Source organism: Mytilus californianus, unplaced genomic scaffold (assembly GCF_021869535.1).
Source record: "Mytilus californianus isolate M0D057914Y unplaced genomic scaffold, xbMytCali1.0.p SCAF_4, whole genome shotgun sequence".
Taxonomy (NCBI): domain Eukaryota; kingdom Metazoa; phylum Mollusca; class Bivalvia; order Mytilida; family Mytilidae; genus Mytilus; species Mytilus californianus.
Window position 1 is genome coordinate 62650459 of NW_026262690.1, and position 21768 is coordinate 62672226.

Sequence of the window (21768 nt, forward strand, 5' to 3'; positions counted from 1 at the left end):
TGTAACGGGGCATAATTCTAGAACAATAAAAGTGACGCCACCAAAATGCAAACTTGATCTGTGTTTTGTGGTAATAAGCATAGTGTATAAGTTTCATAACATTTGGTTGAGGCAAACTAAAGTTAGAGAACGGAAACCAATTTGTGGGATGTACGGAAGGACAGATGTACGGACGGACAGATGTACGGACATACAGACGGACATGGGTAAAACTTCATGCCCCCTCCGCTACGGCGGGGGCATAAAAATGCTATTATTTAGCATTGGGCAGTATAAACAAGAAAAAATATGCCTTTAAAAAGCATTATCAGAATTGATTACACAGATTATCAAATGTTTGAAAACAATGAAGCAATTGAAGTATGATTGATGTACAACACAAGAGATTTTTTTAACTTTTTAAATAATAAAGTTAATTTATTCCTTCACAGATAAATGATGAAAATATTTTTTCTTCCATATTAATTTTACTGCTAATGGAAACAGTATTTCTCTATATACAGTCCTTAGCAACTATTTTATCACATTGTGTGTCTCTATTGTAACAGTTAATACGACAATAATTGGAAATTCATATATGGATATTACTGTAGGCACAGGAGTGGATAATGAAGTGAATATTGCATGTCAATATTTTCTCACCACAGGTGATTCTGTAATAAAACGATGCAATTTTGTAATTATTTTTGAAGGGGAAAAATTGTTGCTGAAAGATTTCTTCCCATTGGAATTAACAGCAAATAGGCTGTTGCTACTGTCAGGAACAATAACAGGACAAACAATTAAATTATTTTTGATGTGGTTGGGTATATCTATGATCTTCTGTATATATTTTTTTCTTTGAAGTGGCTAAACATGTTTTAGTTGCTTTGGACCCTAAGTGCACCAGTAATACTTTAACATCTTATTTACATTTTTTGAGAATTCCTTATAACATCAATTATTTATCTAAGTGACAGATCCAGACATTTGAGCCAAGGAAAAAGGGGGGACTTTAGAGGTAAAAGCCACATACTTCTAATAAATTCCTTATAAGTATTGTTTTAATCATCTTGTAGCATTATATATTTGCTGTTTATTCGAAATTTAAGAGTTTATTTCCTTATAAAGAACTAAGTATGAAAAAGGTTATTTTTATTTGATATAGACCATCACATTTCACACAGAGATACATATAATATATAAGTAACAGTTTATAGCCAAATACAGAACATAGAAAGAACAATTTATTTTTTATCTGATAAATACCATCACGTTTCACACAGTGATGTAGTAATAACATATATATAAATCAGTCTAAATATTTCTATATAGACATTTAAAATGTGCACATATCTTAAAAATAAATAGAAGCTTTTAAACTTAATTAAACAGTTCACTTCCTAGACATCTTTTCACATCTGTTTGAGAAACTTTTCCCAGGTTCTTTTGTTACAGTTTTGCATCATATCTATTAATAGTAACACTGAGTTCCATGTGTTAGATATAAATATAAACAAAAAATTATACAAATTATTAGTGTTACCTCATACTTATCAACAGGGTTGCACCACATGGGACTTTCAGGACAAACAAATCTACATCTATGGTTATCAGTCTTATATACAAGGGTTTTATCATCAATCTATGAAAAATAAAAAATAAATTAAAATTAATCTCTCACTGCTGTCATTTTTTTTTCATTTCTATTTCATTTTCATTTTTTCTTTATCAAAGTAAAGTTTTAGTGGAATTTGAAAAATGTGATGTAAAAAAATTCAAATTCACAAAAATTGCCTCCTCATCCAATTTAAAAGAAGATAAACTTAAATGGTCAATTCATCAATGTGTACATTGGGCAAAAATAAGCCTAATGCCCCAAAAATTATGTTTTAAATTTGTTCCATTATAATCAATAAATTATAGGCTTATAACAGATTATTATCTTATATTAAAATAGATTAGAAGGTATCTTATTTATTAGACAGACATTGTAAAAGTAACAGCTATATATTAATACAGATATTGATTTATCTCAATAAAGATTACTTGCAGTTATGTGATCTTTTGTCTTCAATGAAACAAATCTAGCAACAAATTTCTAATTGCCTTGGTCTAAGGTCAAATGTCACTGATAAATCTAAGGTTGAGATTAATATATTGGTGTACATTCAAATATAAACAGACTGTGGGAAAATATCAAGGAATGTGAAAGATGACATAAATAGTAAAAATAGGCATTGAATTTTAAAATATAAAAAAACCCACACAACTTTGTGAACAAAGTATCATCTATGTATTGGTATGTATCGAGCATGTTTCTCAACCATTTAAATTATTATGAACACCTTTTAAACTTCTCTCATACTTGTTTTCACTATTTCATGTATTAAAATAATACCATATCCAATGTATTGATGATCAAGTATATCATGTTCTTTAATAGGAAACATTTACTGCTATTCGATTTTAGGATATTGTCATTTTGAATTGTATGTAAGTAATATAAAAATGTAATCATTTTAAATTGTATGTAAGCAATGTAGAAAAAAAGTTTTCAAGCATAATTGTCATAAAACAATTAACCAAATTATACACAAAATACTGCAAAAGAAGTTTTTCAGGTGTTTAAAACTGATTTTTATTCTGTATATTAGCTAAAGTCATATCATGGGTAAGAATATTCAGAGACATATATATACATATATATGTCTCTGGAATATTCAAAGGAAGAATTCTCTCCTTAATCTTTAGTCTAATGTGAATCAACATTTTAATCCAAATCATTCACATTATATTTATTATCATACAGTAAAATTTTAGTACCTGCAATTGATGCGAGGATTCAGAAATTTTAAAAAGCTTGTTATTGCTAGAAACAACTTGAAAATGGGTGTCATTCTAATTTTTGTCGATTTTACAAATGTCTTAAGCAATGGGGGTCTCTGATTAGAAATTGAATAACTAAAAAAAGAAATTCTACTATTTCTTAGTTTTCATTATAATGAAATAGTATAATGTCATAAGAAGTTTCTTTTTAAACTCTGGATTCTACATGTATGGTTTTGAATATCATGGAATGCTGATACCATATATCCTCCCCACTAAAACATAAAATGCAAGAATGAGCAGAAAAAAAGTAGCTTCTGATTCTGTTGTAATGGAATTACTGTTGCCTCTGCTTAATTTTGCTGTTTTATATTTTTTGCTTTTTATCTTTTTAAAGTTTGAGTTGATTCTACCAATTACACAGTTTCGTTTATCCTTTATTCTGAAAATCAAACTTTCGCATTCAGTCAAGTTTAAGACTTGGATAATATACAAGTTCTGATGATTTAAACAAACAAACAAACATATTCTTTTTGACATTTTGAAGCATTTTTTTAAGGAATTTGATGATGTCTTAAGGTTGACAAGAGACATTTACCAATCTTATTGTTAGGTGAATAATCACCTGATAGGAAATATCAACATTTTAATACAAGTAACATAAGTGTCACTATGCTGACCCTTGAAGTTCATCCCCCACCTTTTTTTCACGGTGTTTGTTTTACTCAGTCTTTAGTTTTCTTTACATTGTTTTGTTGACGGTCTGTCTTTTGGCCATGGTATTGTTTAGTTTTTCTTTGGCTTATTCCAAGTTGGGGTTTTTTGTCTCCTTGGTTTCTTCTTCCCATTTAACAGAACGCCCTTTGCAGTATCGTCGTAACCACAATCCGGTTCTCCTAATCCCTGAATGTGACCTACCAAATTACTTATCACTGGGTTTGTATTTACATTAGCAACACAACGGGTGCCACAAGTGGAGTAGGATCTGAGATTACCCCTGGTTTTTGATGTGGTGCATGTTGCTCAGTGTTTAGTTTTCTATGTTGTGTTTTTTATACTGTTGTTTATCTTTATATAGTTCTCCAAATGGAACTTTGTGACTGGTTGATAAGTTCCGTTGGAACTTTTGGGCTAATTTGTTAGTTCCGGTTTTGACTTATTTGCCAAAGAGGAACTTTGTGGCTAGTTGATAAGTTCCTTTTGACTTTTGTAATCAGTATCTTGGTTTCCCTTTGAAAGGTTCAAATATAATATGTTGCTCTTTTACTTTGCATCAATTCTCCAAATGGAACTTTCTGCCTGGTTGATAAGTTCCGTTGGAACTTTTGGGCTAGTTTGTTAGTTCCGGTTTTGACTAATTTGGGAAAAAGGAACTTTCTAACTAGTTAATAAGTTCCTCCTGAACTTTTCGGCAAGTTAGTTCTTTCCGCCCGGACGTCAGAACAAAAGAGCATTTACAGTAATACTATTAATTCTTATAAAATAAAACCATTAGCCTTCGTGCGGTTTGGACAGCTTAACAAACCATTATCAGAACTTTTTATTTTCGAAACTGGAACTACTTTGACTGCAACAAATATGCTCCAAGTTTTATATTTTGGTTATTCTTGAATACAACCTGAGACTATTACACTAACATAAACCTAGATACAGCAAATGATTTTAACTAACATCGCCGGGTTAAATATCATTATAATATTTTCTTGACTCCCATTCTGGATTTTGAGAGCGGGTTTTCCACGTCTTTTAATATTATGGACCTTGTTTTTCAAGATTTTTTTGTATGCCTTTTGTTTATCGAAAATATATTCTCGGTTAATTTGCATGTCTCTGTAATTACCAACCAAAATTACCAGCGACAATTTATCGTTTGTTATTTATTAGGATTTTGTAGTCCTGTAAACTTCTGCCTCTGGAGTCACACATTCCAACCTTCAGAGGGAAAAGTATTGTGAAAACTTGCAAGGCGCCAAAATATGAAATGTAAAATGAACCGTTGGTCTACTTATTAATTACAGAGACATGAATTACATAAACTCTTTAGTTAATTATAAACTCTATAGTTCGCAAAACATCTCTGTTGTTAAAAGTTTGTATATTTCATTTTTTTTTTTTTTGTATCGTATTGTATTTTTGTTTGTTAAGTGTAGTGTCATGGGTGTAGGAACCACGAATAAAGTACACAGTGACTGACGACTAGATTTAAAATATAGATGTTTATCTTATTTGTTTTCTTGCCACTTTTCAATTTGCCCCTACGCCAATTGCAGAGGGGCTGGAGTATTAGCTTACTTTCATATGCTCTTACTTTGCCTGAAGAGTGACTGAAAACCTCTGAAGCTGGTCACCACCTAAATATCCATAAATGTGAACCTCCAGACTGGATGTAAAATCTTGAATGATATATCATGTCCCTGATGAAATACATGACCCTTTAAAATAATTTTAGGTTGGTGCCAAAAAGTTTTTACATTATGCAATTTTTTCACCTTCAGCGATCTTCAAAGAATGTATTAAACTGTTTTTTACTATATGCAAATAACTAGATTTAGATTATCTAATACTGAGACACACTGAAGTCTCAGTCGTATAACACAAACAGTGACACGCACCAAAAAAATTAAATTGTACAATCTTAATTAAATTAGAATACAAATGGTCAGTGCAGAATAAAATCGTGTCGTTTTATTTTATTTATTTCTAATCGAACTTTTTTATATTTGTGATTTCAGATGTTCAATGTAGCTTATCAAAAAGTTTAATGGACTAAAGCAATACACAAGTAAGTTAATTAGAGTTGTCCCCCATGTATCATGTGTGCTTCCAACCCTGATCGTTGTTAAGCGACGGGTTGATTTATTTCTTTTCCATCTTGATTCAAATTAACTTATATATCCAGAAAAACATGCTTCTATGTAGACAGAGTGTGATATGATTATGCGTCTTGCAGGTTATTATAATTTCAAAAGTTGTGTAAAGTTTCAGTATTTTGTCTTCATTGATAACAGATGCCTAAAGATGAAACGCGGTCGGCGTACGCGAGCAGTAGCTATCAAATTTCTGCATAAAACTTTTTCCCACGTGCCGTGGACAGACATAAGGAATTATTCACCATATGGTTAAAGTTTATCTAAACTATTACGGCTGCTGCTATACGACGATAATGTTTATAAATATAAAGTATGTTCCATTCAGTAGATCACAGTGATACACTAGTAAAAGGGCGTATAAATACGGCCAATTAAATATAATGAAATAAGATGAAATGTAATGCAACTGTGTGAGGAAATTTACTGTTAATAATACCTCTAAGCTTCCTCCCTCGTTTTTGAACTTCTTAATTTAATTCTTTTGCAAATTAACCAAGGTGTGAATTGCTTGCTATTTGACCATGAACTAAAAAGTACATCTTTACCTTCCCATTTGAAAGGATTTTATATGCGACCCAAAGAAAAGCTCACATTTCTACTTCCGATTTGTGCTTGTATTGCATTCAGGGTTGCTATTCCAGTTTTCAACAGATTATAAAAAGGCATAAATTTCAGTATGTCGACTAGTATTTGCATATAGAAAAGTACTCATTTGTTAATAAAAATGTGACAACCTTAATTAAATTAGATGGTTCGTTGATATAAGGGATGGTTCCGGCAGTACCTTACCACCATCGATGGCACTAATGGACAGACTATCAAGCATTGGCAGTTATATTGTAAAGTATTGGATACCTCATTAATAAGGTGCAACTAAATTGTGTTAATACTCGATACCGCTAAACCTAACGCGTAAAGTACAAATTCCTCGTTAATACTATACTTATGTATGGTCTTGTTACATGTTTCTAAGGTCAAACAATCATATGTTCTGAACACAAATTGTAGACACGCGAATCTAAAATCATTTCATTTAAAGCGCGTGTAGAGCTGAAATACTGATCTAAGTTATTGAATTTCGAATTGAAAATAAGGATTAATAAGCATGAAGATATAAACATAAGGAATACATTTCTCACTTTGGTTTATAATATCAGAGACATATATACTATGTCTCTGATGATAATTAGCTGAATTAATTTATAGGGTCAAGGTTTATTTGAAAGATCACAGACAAATTGAAAATGCACGTGGTAATCCGGAAGTCATCTGTCAATAATTTTTTTGTATATATTCAACAATATTAATCAAAAGTCCCCCGAATATGATCTGGTTGACGCGTGGTCTGTTTCACCCATCACCTGACCCAACATCCTGCAAAGTTTATGATTTGGTTGATCAAAAACGATTAATGGATACTAAATAAAATGAATACAAATTTAACATCTGTTATCTAAAATGGAACGATTCTGTGCAACAGTGAAGATACACATGCTTTTTTGATAAAGTTTTCCATTTAGTAGTTTACAAATTTTTTCCATATTTTATTTTATTTTCGATTATTTTTTTTATTGTTGTTGCAATTCAGTATTCAATTTTAAGGGGAAAAATCATGCTCTTTGTAAAGTGTTTGAAGTTCAGTACGTTTTAATGTTCTTAAAAAGTTTAGTTCCGTTTTTTTTTAAAGGTATATAGATATTTATATGCTAATTTATCTTAACAAATAAATACACAATAAGCAGGTGAAGACTACCTGTTGTATGTATTGGTATTTGACGAGTACCGTTACACGGCAGATGGTCCTTACACCTGTCCCTCATTTCTTTTCAAAACAAACATCTTGATTACTAAATTACTTCAAAGACATGCGCGCCAAAGTACTGCTATCCCAATCTGTCGTAAAATGGCCTACATTGGTACCCCAGAGTATCTTGAAACCCAAATTTCCTTTACTGCTAATATTAACATATATCTGACTGTTTTTATTTCATAAAAACAGTTGTCAAAACAGTTAAGTGTTCAAAAAAAAAAAACGGGAAAATAACAATAAAAAACATGCTTGTGTTTTCCCGTGAGAATTTCTATTTTTACTCAGTACGTTGGAATATGTACTTATTACATTTTAAAACTAATTGTATAAAATTCATAGTTTTAATCTGCTCGCTTTTATTAAATTAATATTTTGAATAATGCTTAATTTGTAATTCTTTATTTGTTTTCACAACATTTTATTTGTCTTGATAGTTGGCGCCGACACCATTAAGATATGCATTGTAAAGTTACTTTTTCCTAGATGCCCCCTGTGTATATTGCTCATTAGGAGTTAATTTTTGCCAAGTAAACTTCCCACTGTAGACCAATTACAACTAACGAGGAAACAAAAGGTATTACCTAGTGACAGACGGGATTCGAATTTGGCCCTTGATTTCTCCGACGCCGGTGCCCCACGCTAATCAAATTAAGTCAATTAAATAATCAATAGACCAAACTGATTGTTTAGAATCACTGTATTAATCTGGTTAAAAAATGAGGGTGTCCATCAAGGAGCCCACTCAAGCAAATGTCAAAAGTTGCTCTTGATAAAATAATAAAAGATAACTTGGCAACGTTTTCTCATCTTATTTGAAATGAACCATATATATAACAATTTTTAATCATACGCATACAAATAGAAACTGCAACTTCTTTGACGGTAAGTCTTTAGTCACATCAGAGACATATATATATATATATATATATATATATATATATATATACACATGTATAGAGACATATATATACACATGCATATATGTCTCTGGTCACATAATTTATAAAAACAAACATATTTATCAGCATATATGTTTCTTTTTATCTCCTGTATTATTATTTTTTTCACAAAATACAGTTAATATATGCAAAATTTGTTCAAGTGGATTCCAACAGTTTGTTTGTCATGAATAAGAATTTCGTGGATACAGGTGTATTCCAGCTGTAATTCTATCTATAGACTAATCAAAGTGTCGCATGCACCAATTTACTTCATTTTTTTCGCAAATATGAAGGTTAAGTAGAATAAAACATCTGTAACACCTTTATGCAAATTGAATTATTTTAGATTTGGCGGGTTTTTAATTCACTGTTACCTCAAGGTTGACGGCACGCGTCGACTCGTGCCGACTTTCGTTTTATCATTCATTTCAAAGCTTTAACCGTGACTAACTCCTCCTCCGACTTGCGGCTCTGACTGAGTGACGGATGAATAACAATAGCAATTTCAACAGGTCTTATCTTCCCAATGAAAGTAAATAATAACAAAGGGTTGAAGGTAAACATGGATGTTTATTATTAATAAAATGACGAAAATAAAAACAATAAAAACGTGCAAACAATTTTACCCTGAATGTGTTGAATGATAAAAAATACGTTTTTTAATTTATATTCACCTATGTTTTTTATTGTCAATGAAATAAATAATACCTGGCAATAAACAGTTGATCTATTTCTGGGACGCTTAGCATCGATAGCATTTCAAGTATCATTAAGTGAATTTTGTTAAAATTATTTTAAATTGACATTTTGATATAAACTGAAGAATATCCCTACTCCTTACTATGGTAACTATTTGGAAATTTTAAATAAAATGGCTTGCTTTTTCACCTCTACCTGATCGCGTGCCATATTTCCCTTATATGGAAATCATTTGCATTTGTTAAAAGTGGTTACGGAGACAGGTGTTTTGTCTCGAGCGACAGCTGAAAGCACAATGGACCCTTTAATGTATTGTCCAAAAACTCTACACATTTAAAACACGTGAGAGAGTTTGTGTATTTCAACACAGTCGGAATGTTTTATTTTTTTAGTTATTTATATTAATTCATGGAATAATGTTACTTTTTTGTGGGTAATAAAGGTAAGAGTTGAAAATGGAATACAATGTGATACCTTACTTGCATAAATCATGTAAAAAACGAGAAGCAACAAGTAGCTTGTGCAAAATAAGATTACCGGCACACAGTTTCAACAAAACATGTTATGTTGGTACAAACGATTTTGTTGAAATTTGCAACCTTTTTAATGGTTATAATTTCTTTCATTTCATTAAAATATAGATTTCGTAAATATGTATGATATTTTTTTCAATATCTAAAATGGTAAAAATCAACTCATGACTAAACGCAGTGAAATGGTGATAGTTTCAGGTTATGCATTTTGATATTTTGTACTCATTTACGTTTTTGCTTATAAAGTGATCTCCATTATTGTAGTAAAAGGTGTGAAAATAGCGTATGTGTACACCTGTGTGGATAATTAAATCAAATTATTGAAAATGATATGAATGCTGCTTTGTAGGATATCTGTCAATCAATTTTGTGGGCGGAGTCAGTGTAGAACGAGGCTAGTGTAAAGGTAACTCAATAGTGAACAACTGCAGAGTGAGAGAGTAAACAAGAAAGATGCCGTGGTGGAAAACACCTCGTATTGTGGTACTTTGGATATTAATAGAGTATTCTATAGTAACAAAGGTATGTCATTTTCATAATTTGTACTTAGTCAATTTTTCATATCCATCTCACCTTACCTATCTATCTAATCTACTAATGATATATTGCCGACAGTTCCCAATATTCTTGTTTTATAGTATTTCTCAAATTGATTAGCTTAACTTGTTTTAAAGAAAAAGATCATATCGTTTTACAAATGAATGATTAAATTTAATTGCAGTTAATTAATTCACACTTATCTTCTATTTCAGGTGTTATGCACAGGAGTTTTTGAATTGGAATTAACAATGTTTAAAAATTCAAAAGGTTTTAACATAAATGGTGAATGTTGCAATGGAACTATGAACAGAAACAGTCAATGTGTATATTCTTGCCGGACGTTTTTCTCTATCTGTTTTACAAACTATCAAGCAGAGATTTCAAGTAATCCAACATGTAATTATGGAACTTTTGTGACTGCCGTTCTTGGAGGCAATACAATTGATTTCAAGGAGGAATTACCTGTGAAGTTCGAAAATCCAATCTTATTTCCATTCCAGTTTTCATGGCCAGTAAGTAAACAATTAACGATTCGAATTTTACGACATATATTCAACATTCGATTGTACTGCAGATTAACATTCCTGTAAGATAATCGCAAAGATTTTTTATAGCCTATTTAAATAACGTGCACTGTAATATTGGTTTGACCATGCAGTCTGTTGTAAAACTCAAAATCAAACATTGCATACGAATAAAAAAACTTATCTTTTTTCTTCTTGCTCATAGCAAAAGGTTACGTTAATGGTTTAAAAAGGGATTTAGACTGTAGATTACCGACCTAGCAACTATCGATTTGCACTCGGTATATCCCGTTATGATGCTGGAAACAGCTTGCCTCTTTGCCACTCGCTAATAATTTTGTGTACATAAAAAGAAATATACCATTGGCCTGCCTCTTTACATAAACATGTTTAGTATTTATTTGTACCTGTAAACACAGTCAAATGTACTGTCTTTCGTCAAATGAGTTTTGTTGTTGACTTAAGGTACAAAAAGATACCAAGGGGGTAACCAAAAACACAAGTGAAAGAAAGAAGGACATCATAGTCAAAATTAAAAAAAAAAGCACTAACAAAAGTCCATAAAACACTATACAGAAAACCGATGATCCAGAAATAAGAACACCCGATGATGGCCTGGAAGGATGAACTTCCTGTTAGACTAGTGACATCAATCGTGTTGCTTTACTCGTGACAAGTAAAATTTCAGTGTCAAGACGCATTTTGTGTTGTCATTAACGTAGAAGGGAGGACATGATTATGGTTACGACATACGAGACATATCCAGGGTCACTGGTCGCACAGATGTTTCCAAGTCATTGAAATATGTCGTGAGAAGCAGGAGTTTAGGTGAACTCGATTCTGTTCTTGTTTTGTTAGAATGTACTTTGGTGTAATGACTCAATAGTCATTATAAGTATTATATTTTTACAATTTCAGGGTACTTTTTCATTGATTTTGGAAGCATGGCATGATAAAACCACACAAGGTCCCAAACAGGGTAAGTTATTTGATGTTTGTATTTGTTTTACGGTGCCTATAAAGGATTTCAAGTGCACTAATTGAATGAAATTGTTGTTTATGCAACAATGTTTTATAGAAATATGATAAAAGTCTACATTTTTGCTTTGAAGATATGGATCTATATAATAAACTTATGGATTAAAAGCGATACAAACGTGTTATTTGTGATCGGTGTTGTGATTTCATACAAGGATTTATTTATGTGGAGCGTGTCTCGTGTTTATAACCATGGATATAGTGAACATACAACATTCATGACTGATATTGGATATTAAGTGGAAATTTACGATTCTGTGGTTGCTCATTGAAATCCAAATTATTATAAAATTCTTAAAAGTGGATTTTTGTTTGTGAAGATATCTTCTTGTGTCGATAAAAATTACAAGATTTACAACTGTCGTTCCGGATTTCATGTGAATCAACAGATGGCAAAACATATACCTGGCATTGTATGACCTGTAACTGATTTTAATGCTTCTTTATATTGTACAGCAGTATTTCTTCTCATTTTCTTGTTTGATGAACAGGGGCTTTATATTAACATTTTAAACAGAGAATTGCACACCTGTATGCACAAATTTATTTCGATGCAGTAATATAGACGTTGATTTTGTAACACTAGACTTAAAATTCAACAATAACAAACATATATGCCAAAATCGTCTCAATTCTCAGCACTTTATTTAATCCCACCAATTTTTAAGTAATTTTGAAGTTGTATAGAAAATTTCAGTTTGTATAAATGTCCATTGACGTCCGAATTTTGTGCCAGTCTAATATAATTGAATCGCTTTATGTAGAGTGCAAACAGGCATGAGAAAATTATAATACAAATCAACAGTTGGTTTGGGATTGAGATGGTCATCAAGACTAGCATATAACAATAAACATGGCTATTGTCAGAAACGAACGATGGAGAGTTGACACGCTTGTTAAAGCTCACCTGTATTATTAAATTTGGTATCGCTTTGACGGGCGTGTGAGCGAAATAGCTTTCTCACGGTCCATTGTTTTTGTCTTGCAGGCAGTCCTCGGGAACAGATCATGAGGTTAGCAGTTCAGAAGTCCATATTAGCAGGATCATCATGGCAACAACTGATGTATAATACGCAATATACATCTTTGGAGTCCGCATACAGAGTAGTATGCGACGAACACTACTACGGGACAGGTTGCTCAAACTTTTGCCGTCCAAGAGATGACCAGTTTGGTCACTATAATTGTGACGGTAATGGGACTAAAATATGTCTGGACGGATGGAAAGGTCCTTACTGTGACCAAGGTGAGAATATGTAATGATGAAATGAATTTCCATGAAAAAGACATTAGTACATAAGTACCAATACATTTAAACTGTATTTGGTCAAAAACATACATGGTCACACAAGGTTCTCCCCTCGACATGAATATTTAACTGTGATTTCATCATCGAATACGTGTTATATGCAAAATATAAATCAAATGAATGATATTTTGTTATGTAAAATTGGGTCTGTAAGACTGTAATTGATCTCGAACTTGAAATCAATGTTTTGAATTCTATAATAAGGAGAAGACGATATTATCAAACATACGTAACGGTCTAATCGTACTAATATTTGCTGATAAACGATTTGTTGAGTCTGTTCAACAGTACAAAGGAATTTGACTGGGCCATCTGTCGCATTTCCCCTGTAAAAGATAGGCTTTATTATCCCGGGGTCATTGTTTCGTCATACTTCATCTCGTCCTAAAATTCAATCGAACTGTCGCATTTAATTCACTCAAATTATCCACAGTATATTTAACTGTATGATGAAAATTGACAGAAATGGTGTAAAAACACTAAAATGATTGATTCTTGTAGCAAATTTCTGAATAAAAACATTTAGATCTTATCCTCAACTTTGTGTTAATCTTTATTTGCGTAAAACTTCTCAAATCTCATTTTTTACCTGTTATAGTTTAGACATTATGAATCATTTAACATAAGTCACGAAATAACCGAGGAAAATCAATACCCCAACAACATAATATATATATATATATATATGTAAGGTTCTGAGCCTTTAGCGTGTTTCTTGATGTTACTCATTGTTTTTTCGCATGGATTATTCTATAAATTTGAAATAATTTAAGTACATTTTGTATTATTAACTTAAAATTTTGTTTTAATAATGTATTTTGCTATGAGCATTGACACGTAAAACGTCTTGTCGCACCAGCTGTCATTCCTATACACCAATAATTTGGCCAGGTAGACAGAGCCACAAAACAGCTGTTTTTTCTTCTTTTGCTTTTTACTAAATCATTCTTAACTATCTCTAGCTAACTTATTTAACTAGGTCAAATACAAAATATTCTTCTGATTAAAACGTAAATTCCAATAGTTTGGACAGGATCTGTTTCTTCTCATATACATGATATATTGTCGAAATTTAAGTGCAGTTCCGGTCATCACTCTATTGAAAATGGCCCATGATACATGTGTTGCAGAAAAAATAATTGTATAAGAGGATGTAACCATTAAGTTCCCAGGAAACAAACTCTCCCAAAATAATTGAACAGTGCTTGCAAAAAATTACTAAAGTGTGGCATGTTAAAAGCAGACAACGAATCTGCTAGCAATATAATTATAGAGTCTTTCACAAGAAAAATGTGTATCCTGTACGAATTAAGTTTAACCCTGGCGTTTTATCAGCGTGAAGTTTATAAACCATTTAGTTAAACCATGGATTCTTAATAGCAGAAGTAAATGGTAAAAACCTCTTTTCTTTTTCTTTTTAGCCGTTTGTCTGACTGGCTGTCACCAGAATCACGGATTTTGTGATGCTCCAAACGAATGCAAGTAAGTATTCAAGATGTTGTAAATATAAGACATTCTTTAACCCTGAGTAAAAATAAGGTAAAGTACAGAGATTTCTAAATCCGCCAAAAAAAACAAAGAATGTCAATGTGACAAGGACTTTAAGCTGGCAGTTTGTAAACATATAATAAGGCACATTAGCCAAAAAAAAAAAACAACATGGAAGACACTACAGTATTATTATTTGCATATGTGGTTTTTATAATGCAAGTACTCTTCATTCCATATGGGATCAAAACAAAACTAAATTAAAAACGTTATGGCTTGCAAAACATTACAAGACAAATTATGTTTTGGGTATGTGTAAGTTTCTTAGGATGCTAGATTCAGCAGATGTAAATGAGTAATTAGTTTGGCATGTACTATTCAACGTTATTGTGAATTTCCCGGTCTTTCTGACCTGCGAAAAACTGCAAAATGTAATGAAACTAACTCAAGTCTAACTGTTTCAACATAAAGTAATTAAGTCAATATTTGAGAAGAAATAATAATGTCCTTGGTATTTAATAAAAGAAGGCTACAATATCGACTTGATATTAATGAAAAGAACTTCCTACAGAATATTTTATCGACAATAGACCATGCTAATTCATCGTACAAGGTATTACTAATTGAATAAATATTGTGAACAGGTGAAATTACAAGTTTTAAAAGAATTAATGTTTTGAACAAATTCTTTCTTTGTTAGATCTACAAAATAATTGAATTATAGCCGTGTAAGCCTACAAGTCTGTTGCTTTCTTAAACAAAGTGTATTGTATTAGTCCTACATCAATATTAATTAATAGTTTTATTAAAATTCTAAGTTTACTAAGTGTACATTTTTTTTTATTACAGATGCCGTATGGGTTGGGATGGACCATTTTGTGATAAATGTGTTCCCTACCCAGGTTGCCTCCATGGATCATGTGTGGAATCATGGCAATGTAACTGTGAAGAAGGATGGGGAGGTCTTTTTTGTAATCAAGGTATATTTCCTTCCTTTGATTATACGATACTATGGCACTTACTAAAGCTTGACTATGCATTGCTTTTGTTCTGTGAAAGGTTCCAGAGCAGCTTTTATGAAAGTCTTACTAAATGTATAGCCAATTAACTCTGTCACAGCTTTTCAACAAATGAAATGAAAATTTCCTCTGGAACAAACCAATTGCCTGGATAAAACTTTTGCTATACTTCCAAATATTTACACACAACTCATAATTTATGAAGGTAGTGGTAATGATCTTAATTAAGCATCTATTACGATAGCTTACTCAAAGGAATACATTTCAAAGCTGTGAAAATATGATAGTGGAACTGTAAGAGATGATTTTTATTCACCTGATCTATTTTGTTTTTTTTATTTAAAACTCCTATTTAATTTCAGACCTGAACTACTGTACTCATCATAAACCATGTAAAAATGAAGGCATATGTACAAACACTGGACAAGGCAGTTATACTTGTTCTTGTCCTCAAGGATTTACAGGGACAAATTGTGAAATAGAGGTAGATGATTGCCAAAACCTTCCTTGTGACAATGGAGGACAGTGTGTGGTAAGTTGGAGTTTTTTAGATAAATTTATAAAGTGTTTTGCACCAAACACCATACACATACACAACATACGAGAAACAATCTTTTCTTTTTATGAAAATCATCTACAGATTCTTAAAAATCCAACCATATTATAGTATTCAAGATGGAGGCATTATCTTCATGGTTTAAATTCTAAAGGTCAGCAGTTATTTTTGATACACAGGTACATTTGTAAGTTAATTCCATATATTTTAAACAACAGTTGTATAAAAGAGGTTCACATTTCCTTTTAGGATGTTGGATCAGGCTACCAATGCAAATGCCAAGATGGGTTTACTGGTAAACGTTGTGAAACAGTAGCTGTTTCCTGTAGCACATCCCCTTGCAAAAATAAAGCAACCTGTACAGAGGAACATGGATCATACAAATGTCAGTGTCAGCCTGGATACACTGGCTACAATTGTGACTGGGAAATTAACGAATGTGTTTCCAACCTCTGTCAAAATGGTAAGTTTATAAATTACTTTTATATAATTTAGAGAAGTTTGGTTTAAGGTTTCATGATGTTTTGAAAGTCTCTATATTGCTTTTCCTCTTTTGTTAGTCCAACTATAGTTTTGAGGTACAACCTCTGTAACAATAACAATTAATTTTCTGTTAGGGTGGTATTCAAAGAGATTGAAAAGAGAAACATAAAAAAACTGGTTAACAGCGATGAGATGTTATCAAGAAGACAATTGTTTATCAATAACTGGCATTAGTAAATCATCTTTCTATTCTATTCCTATGACATCTGCGTCTTCAAGAGCAAAGCATTGTGCAGTTTAGTACAGATTGGTAGTAAAACATGCTCATTTGCCAGTATCTTTTACATATTAGTGGTTCAATAGTTGTCATAAATATATCGAGTCTGGTATAAATCACAACCTATAGTACATGTATAGTACGATAAATGATTAGCATAACACCATTTCAATAATATATTGATGAAATGTATGTGGTTTATTTGTAACACATGGCACATTTTCAATTGGTTGCCGACCATAGATTTTTACAACATATTTATTCATTGCTTCATTATTCAGTAAAAAAATGAGGTCATCACCTTGTCCTTGTCAAAACAACAGAAACACATTATCGGGAAATGCGTTTTAAATCTATTACGAAAATTCAAGGTATAATAATTTTCCATTGCATTCTCTTTCAGGCGGAAGATGCGTCGATGAACTTAACGGCTTCCGATGCGTTTGTCCTTCCGGTTACAATGGAAGTCTATGTCAGGAAAATATCGACGATTGCGCAGCTGCAGGAGGAAACCCTTGTCAGAACGGCGGAAGTTGTATAGACCGCGAAAATCGGTACGAATGTAGATGTATACCAGGATTTGTAGGTCCCTTGTGTCAAATTAATGTAGATGATTGTGAATTACGGCCTTGCGCGAACGGTGGGACATGCGAGGATAAGATTAACGATTTCTCCTGTACTTGTGTACCTGGATTTAGTGGGAAAGATTGTTCAGTAAATGATAACGATTGTAGCAGTTTTCCTTGCAAAAATGGAGCTACATGTAGGGATTTAGTCAATGATTTCAAATGTGAATGCGCCATTGGATTCTCTGGAAAAGATTGTTCTTATCGCGAAGGAGTCAATCCTACCGAGCAAACAACTCCAGACAGCCTTGAAAACACTCCCGTAGTTATATCAGTTAATAACCAAACAAACACGGATTTAGTGCGTTCAGCCGCAGAGGAGTTTACTACTACTAAGCTTTTGCTAATTGTTTGTCTTGGAGCAGGCATACCATTATTGCTAATAATTATAATGGTTATGTTTTTATTACTTCGGAGAAAGAATGATCCGCCTCCAATTGACACTAGCAAAGAAAATGAGGAAAACATAGTGAATAACATTAACAATAAATTGACTGATTCTAATATTTTCACAACAAATCAGACTTCTGCTAGTATTAATAAGATTTCTAATGAGGAACTACAAAAAGATATAAATGTAGACTTTAATACATTCAGACCGGGAAAGGTTGAAAAATATACAAATACAAAGCAGTTCTTACATAGAAAAGACTTAAATACACAGGGGCAGTTTTCAAAATCGCCTCCTCCAAAAGACAGTGATAAATACAGAAATCGTATTGACGATAATTATTCATCTGAAGTTAGTTCATCATCAAAAAATGATTTTAGGTGAGTTATGCTTTATATCAAGACTAACTACAACATGTTCTGATTTTCGCTAAGTATTCTTAAGGGGTAATTTCTTACTTGTGAAATTTATGTACTGGTTTGATAGAAAAAGTTGCTTCTGATGCAAAACAAATTATTTATATATTATCAGCTTAACCATAACTTGAAGTATTTTATGAAGTACCACTTGAAAACATATAAAAAGAAATGATCGTAGCATCTGAATTCATTGCAATTTTCTACTCTTAAGAATCTTATGAAAGGTGTTAAATGTTCAAGAGAAAACAAGAAAACCTTTGTAACAATTTATTTTAATGTTTTATTGTTTTGTTTTCAGCTGTTATAATACAGACATTCATATCATAGACTATTCCAAAGAATATTCAAAAGATTCTAGAAAATCAACATTATATTTAGAGCCAGCACATCGACATTCATGTTATAGTGAGGACGTACTGGCGACCGAAGTATGACAGACAATTCCAAAACACTGCAATAAATTATATTTATTTATACATATTGCTGTAAAATATGCATACGTTGTGATTTAAAGTGCCTTTTGTAAAGACTAGTATGCAGTGAGGATAATTCTGTCTCCGAATTGTTTCAAGTGAGTTCAGCAGGCTGAAAGTTTTTCGTTTGAGCATTGGATTAGTGCTTGGAAATTTCGTATTTATGACACTTATGACATAAAACCTTGATTACGGTCCAATGTGTACATTTTGTGTACATTTTGCCAAAATATATGCAAAGAATACGGAAGGAAACAGTTGTGATAATAATCCATCCAATTATTTCTGGTGCCAATTTTATTGGCAACTGGCATTTTTAGCAGCTATTCACGTGTGTATTTTGTTATGTATGATGTGAGTGCAGATGAGTAAATGAGTAAAAAGAGTGTTATTTTTTTCAAGAAATATATTTGTTAAAAAGTGTGTCTGGTTGATTCAGTATGCTCTCTATTTTTTAAAACGCTAGACATGATATGAGATCATATGATATACTTATTGTTGAAGATGAAATATTTATTGTATGTATTTAATTGTTGAATTTTAACTTTTATGAAATGAATACAGTTTGATGCAGATTTTGCTCCAAAATAGAGAAAATTAGATGTAGCTGATGTTGCATATGAAGTTTTTGAAACTCAATTGGTTTATCAAAAGATGGTTGGTTGCAATCCAAAAAATAAAAGAAATTACACAACTTCAACATATATTTTAGTTAATTTGAAGGAAAAAAATACATTGTGCATTTAAAAAATAATGATTGTACAGTACAGCTGCATCTATTGTTTGAAACAATTTTGCTTGAAAATAACTAATTGGTGCTTCAGCTTAAGTCTGCAAAAACTGTTGTTTTTTATGAAGTAATAATTGTTAACACAGATAGAATTGTTGTTTTATGGCTATATATGTATACTAGTAATTTGTACAGTTAATTTAAAGCTAAGCAACAATTTCCCTTCAGTATTGGATCAAATCAACCCAGTTGTTACACTGAGAATAGGGCAAATTATTACAGTTAAATAATGTTTTGTTACCTTACTATTATTAGAGTCACTTGCATTTTAAGCATCGAAATTTTGTTGCTTTTTGGCATTTAAATTAAGCATTTAGCATCTGGATCAAAAGTTCCAAGTTTTGTTTTGTAAAAAAATATTGTTGTCCTGTAAAATATAGTACTACTTGTACTTCTGAAAGAAGTATTTATCCAGATTTATAATGAACAAATGAGATATATTGTCAAGTATCTTCCATCATTCCACAGAAAAAGGACCAGGCAAAGCCAAGGTTCAGCACGAAGTAACATCTCATACAGATCTCACATTTACCATTTGGCCCATTCTACATGTATCTTACACTGGCTCAGATCTCATTCTAACTTACATCTATCATTGTCTCAAATCTCACATTTTCTCACCACTATCATTCATTCAGTCATGTCTTTGTTTTTTCTGTGATGCCTGTATATATTATGTATATTTATAATGTTTTTTTTTCTGGATGTATATAACTGTTATTGCGATTATTATATTATTACTATTGGTATTTCACATGAAAAATCATGAAATAAAGAGAGGTCACAAGTGACTATTTTCCTAAAGTAATATATTGTTTCTTTTTTTCGCAGCATGTATGAAAGTTTACCAACCTTAATATACTAATTTCACCTTTTCCTTTAAACACTGGTTGTCCGTTGAGACATACAATGTACAATGGGAGTTTTGTTTATCCTAGAATAACCTGTCGAAAATAAATCGTGGACGCTTTGAACACCTTTTCTGGTTACTAACTTTCAATCAGTCAGTTGAACAATATTTTGTAATGAACTGGAGATGATGTCGAAGATGTAAATTATCTTACTTTATTGCTTTTGCCTTAGTCATTCGGGGGCCAGTTAATTTTCATCAGTTTCGGTACACTCCATAGACTATGGTGGATATGCATCCTGTGGGGACAATGATCCACATTCATGCTGTGATCATGGTATCAAAGTATATACTATTTTCTCTCTGCTATAAGTATATTGATGCACATATCCAAAGAAACAAAACACCAAGAATAATTCAAAGGATGTATTTCTAGAAACAACAAATATACAAAGAGCATTAACACATTATTGGCAATGGTCATTCAACAAAAGATAAGTTCCAGTGAATCCGTCAACAAAAAATTTTTGAGACTATCATTGGTCGTGATTTGAACAGAGGAAATTTACGGCAAGTTTTTAGGTGCATATTTTCATTTTCTTTCTTTTTTATATGACAATGGTTATAGAGCGACAATGGTTTCCTATTTGATCATTACATTTAAAGATAATCGACTAAACTCAGGAAACCATTATAATACACTGGATAAAGTGTCTTGGAAAGAAAATCAGAAATCACACGTCATTTACAAGACAGAACAGGCAACTGAAAAACAACAAAATGAGTATACTTTCATACAAGGAAACACGAACAATAGAGAACACGTAAAATCAAAACTGCAATACAAACTCCCTCCATAAACCGAGATTTAGAACATCAGTCTGTTATAAAAAGATCCATGAGAAGTACATGTTATGGCATACTATTTCTTACGTCGTTTTCATCTTGTTGCTACGAAATGCTGACCATATTAAGACCTGTAGACAGTTTTTATATTCTATCTTCTTTGAGCGGCTACTTGACATTGTCTTACCAGTGCAATATTTTTACTTTGATCGATTTACTATAGAGGGAACACTGATTAAGTAAAAAAAAGAAGACTGCAATTACCAGTTTTCTAAGCTACCATTGCGAACGAAACATGACAAATTTTTGGTTGGTAAAATTCTAAATTTTTGGAATAATTTACAAAAAGAGGATTGTCATTAAATATGAAATCTAGAAGTTTGTGATATAGAATATCAAGAGGAATTTTTAATCTCATCTGAAATTATATTTTGAATATATGTACTAATAAAAGGTATCGAGGACAATAAACAGATAT

At 31.8% G+C, this 21768-nt stretch overlaps 2 protein-coding genes and 1 long non-coding RNA gene across 19 annotated transcripts in view; 2 read left to right on the plus strand and 1 right to left on the minus strand.

The window, feature by feature from the left end:
• Positions 1-20402, plus strand: part of LOC127698602 (delta-like protein D) — an 84149-nt gene extending 63747 nt beyond the window's left edge. For all 6 annotated transcript variants that reach the window (XM_052202136.1, XM_052202138.1, XM_052202137.1 and 3 more), the window contains 11 exons: positions 5541-5590; positions 10011-10183; positions 10414-10713; positions 11644-11704; positions 12752-13009; positions 14494-14554; positions 15410-15540; positions 15942-16111; positions 16385-16598; positions 17299-18292; positions 18630-20402. In XM_052202136.1, the coding sequence (XP_052058096.1) occupies positions 10115-10183; positions 10414-10713; positions 11644-11704; positions 12752-13009; positions 14494-14554; positions 15410-15540; positions 15942-16111; positions 16385-16598; positions 17299-18292; positions 18630-18765 (2394 nt within the window). In that variant the 5' untranslated portion in view covers positions 5541-5590; positions 10011-10114 and the 3' untranslated portion in view covers positions 18766-20402. The remainder of the gene's footprint in view (positions 1-5540; positions 5591-10010; positions 10184-10413; positions 10714-11643; positions 11705-12751; positions 13010-14493; positions 14555-15409; positions 15541-15941; positions 16112-16384; positions 16599-17298; positions 18293-18629) is intronic.
• The window catches only part of LOC127698610 (mitochondrial import inner membrane translocase subunit TIM50-C-like), a 323025-nt gene that overhangs the window by 149645 nt on the left and 151612 nt on the right, over positions 1-21768 (plus strand). The window lies entirely within an intron of this gene.
• Positions 1-21768, minus strand: part of LOC127698629 (uncharacterized) — a 134975-nt gene that overhangs the window by 100858 nt on the left and 12349 nt on the right. For 6 of the 7 annotated variants that reach the window (XR_007980917.1, XR_007980918.1, XR_007980913.1 and 3 more), the window contains exon 2: positions 1526-1624. This is a non-coding gene — a long non-coding RNA (uncharacterized LOC127698629). Of the gene's footprint in view, positions 1-1525; positions 1660-21768 lie in introns of those variants that run through there. The other variant, XR_007980915.1, reaches the window with a different exon arrangement.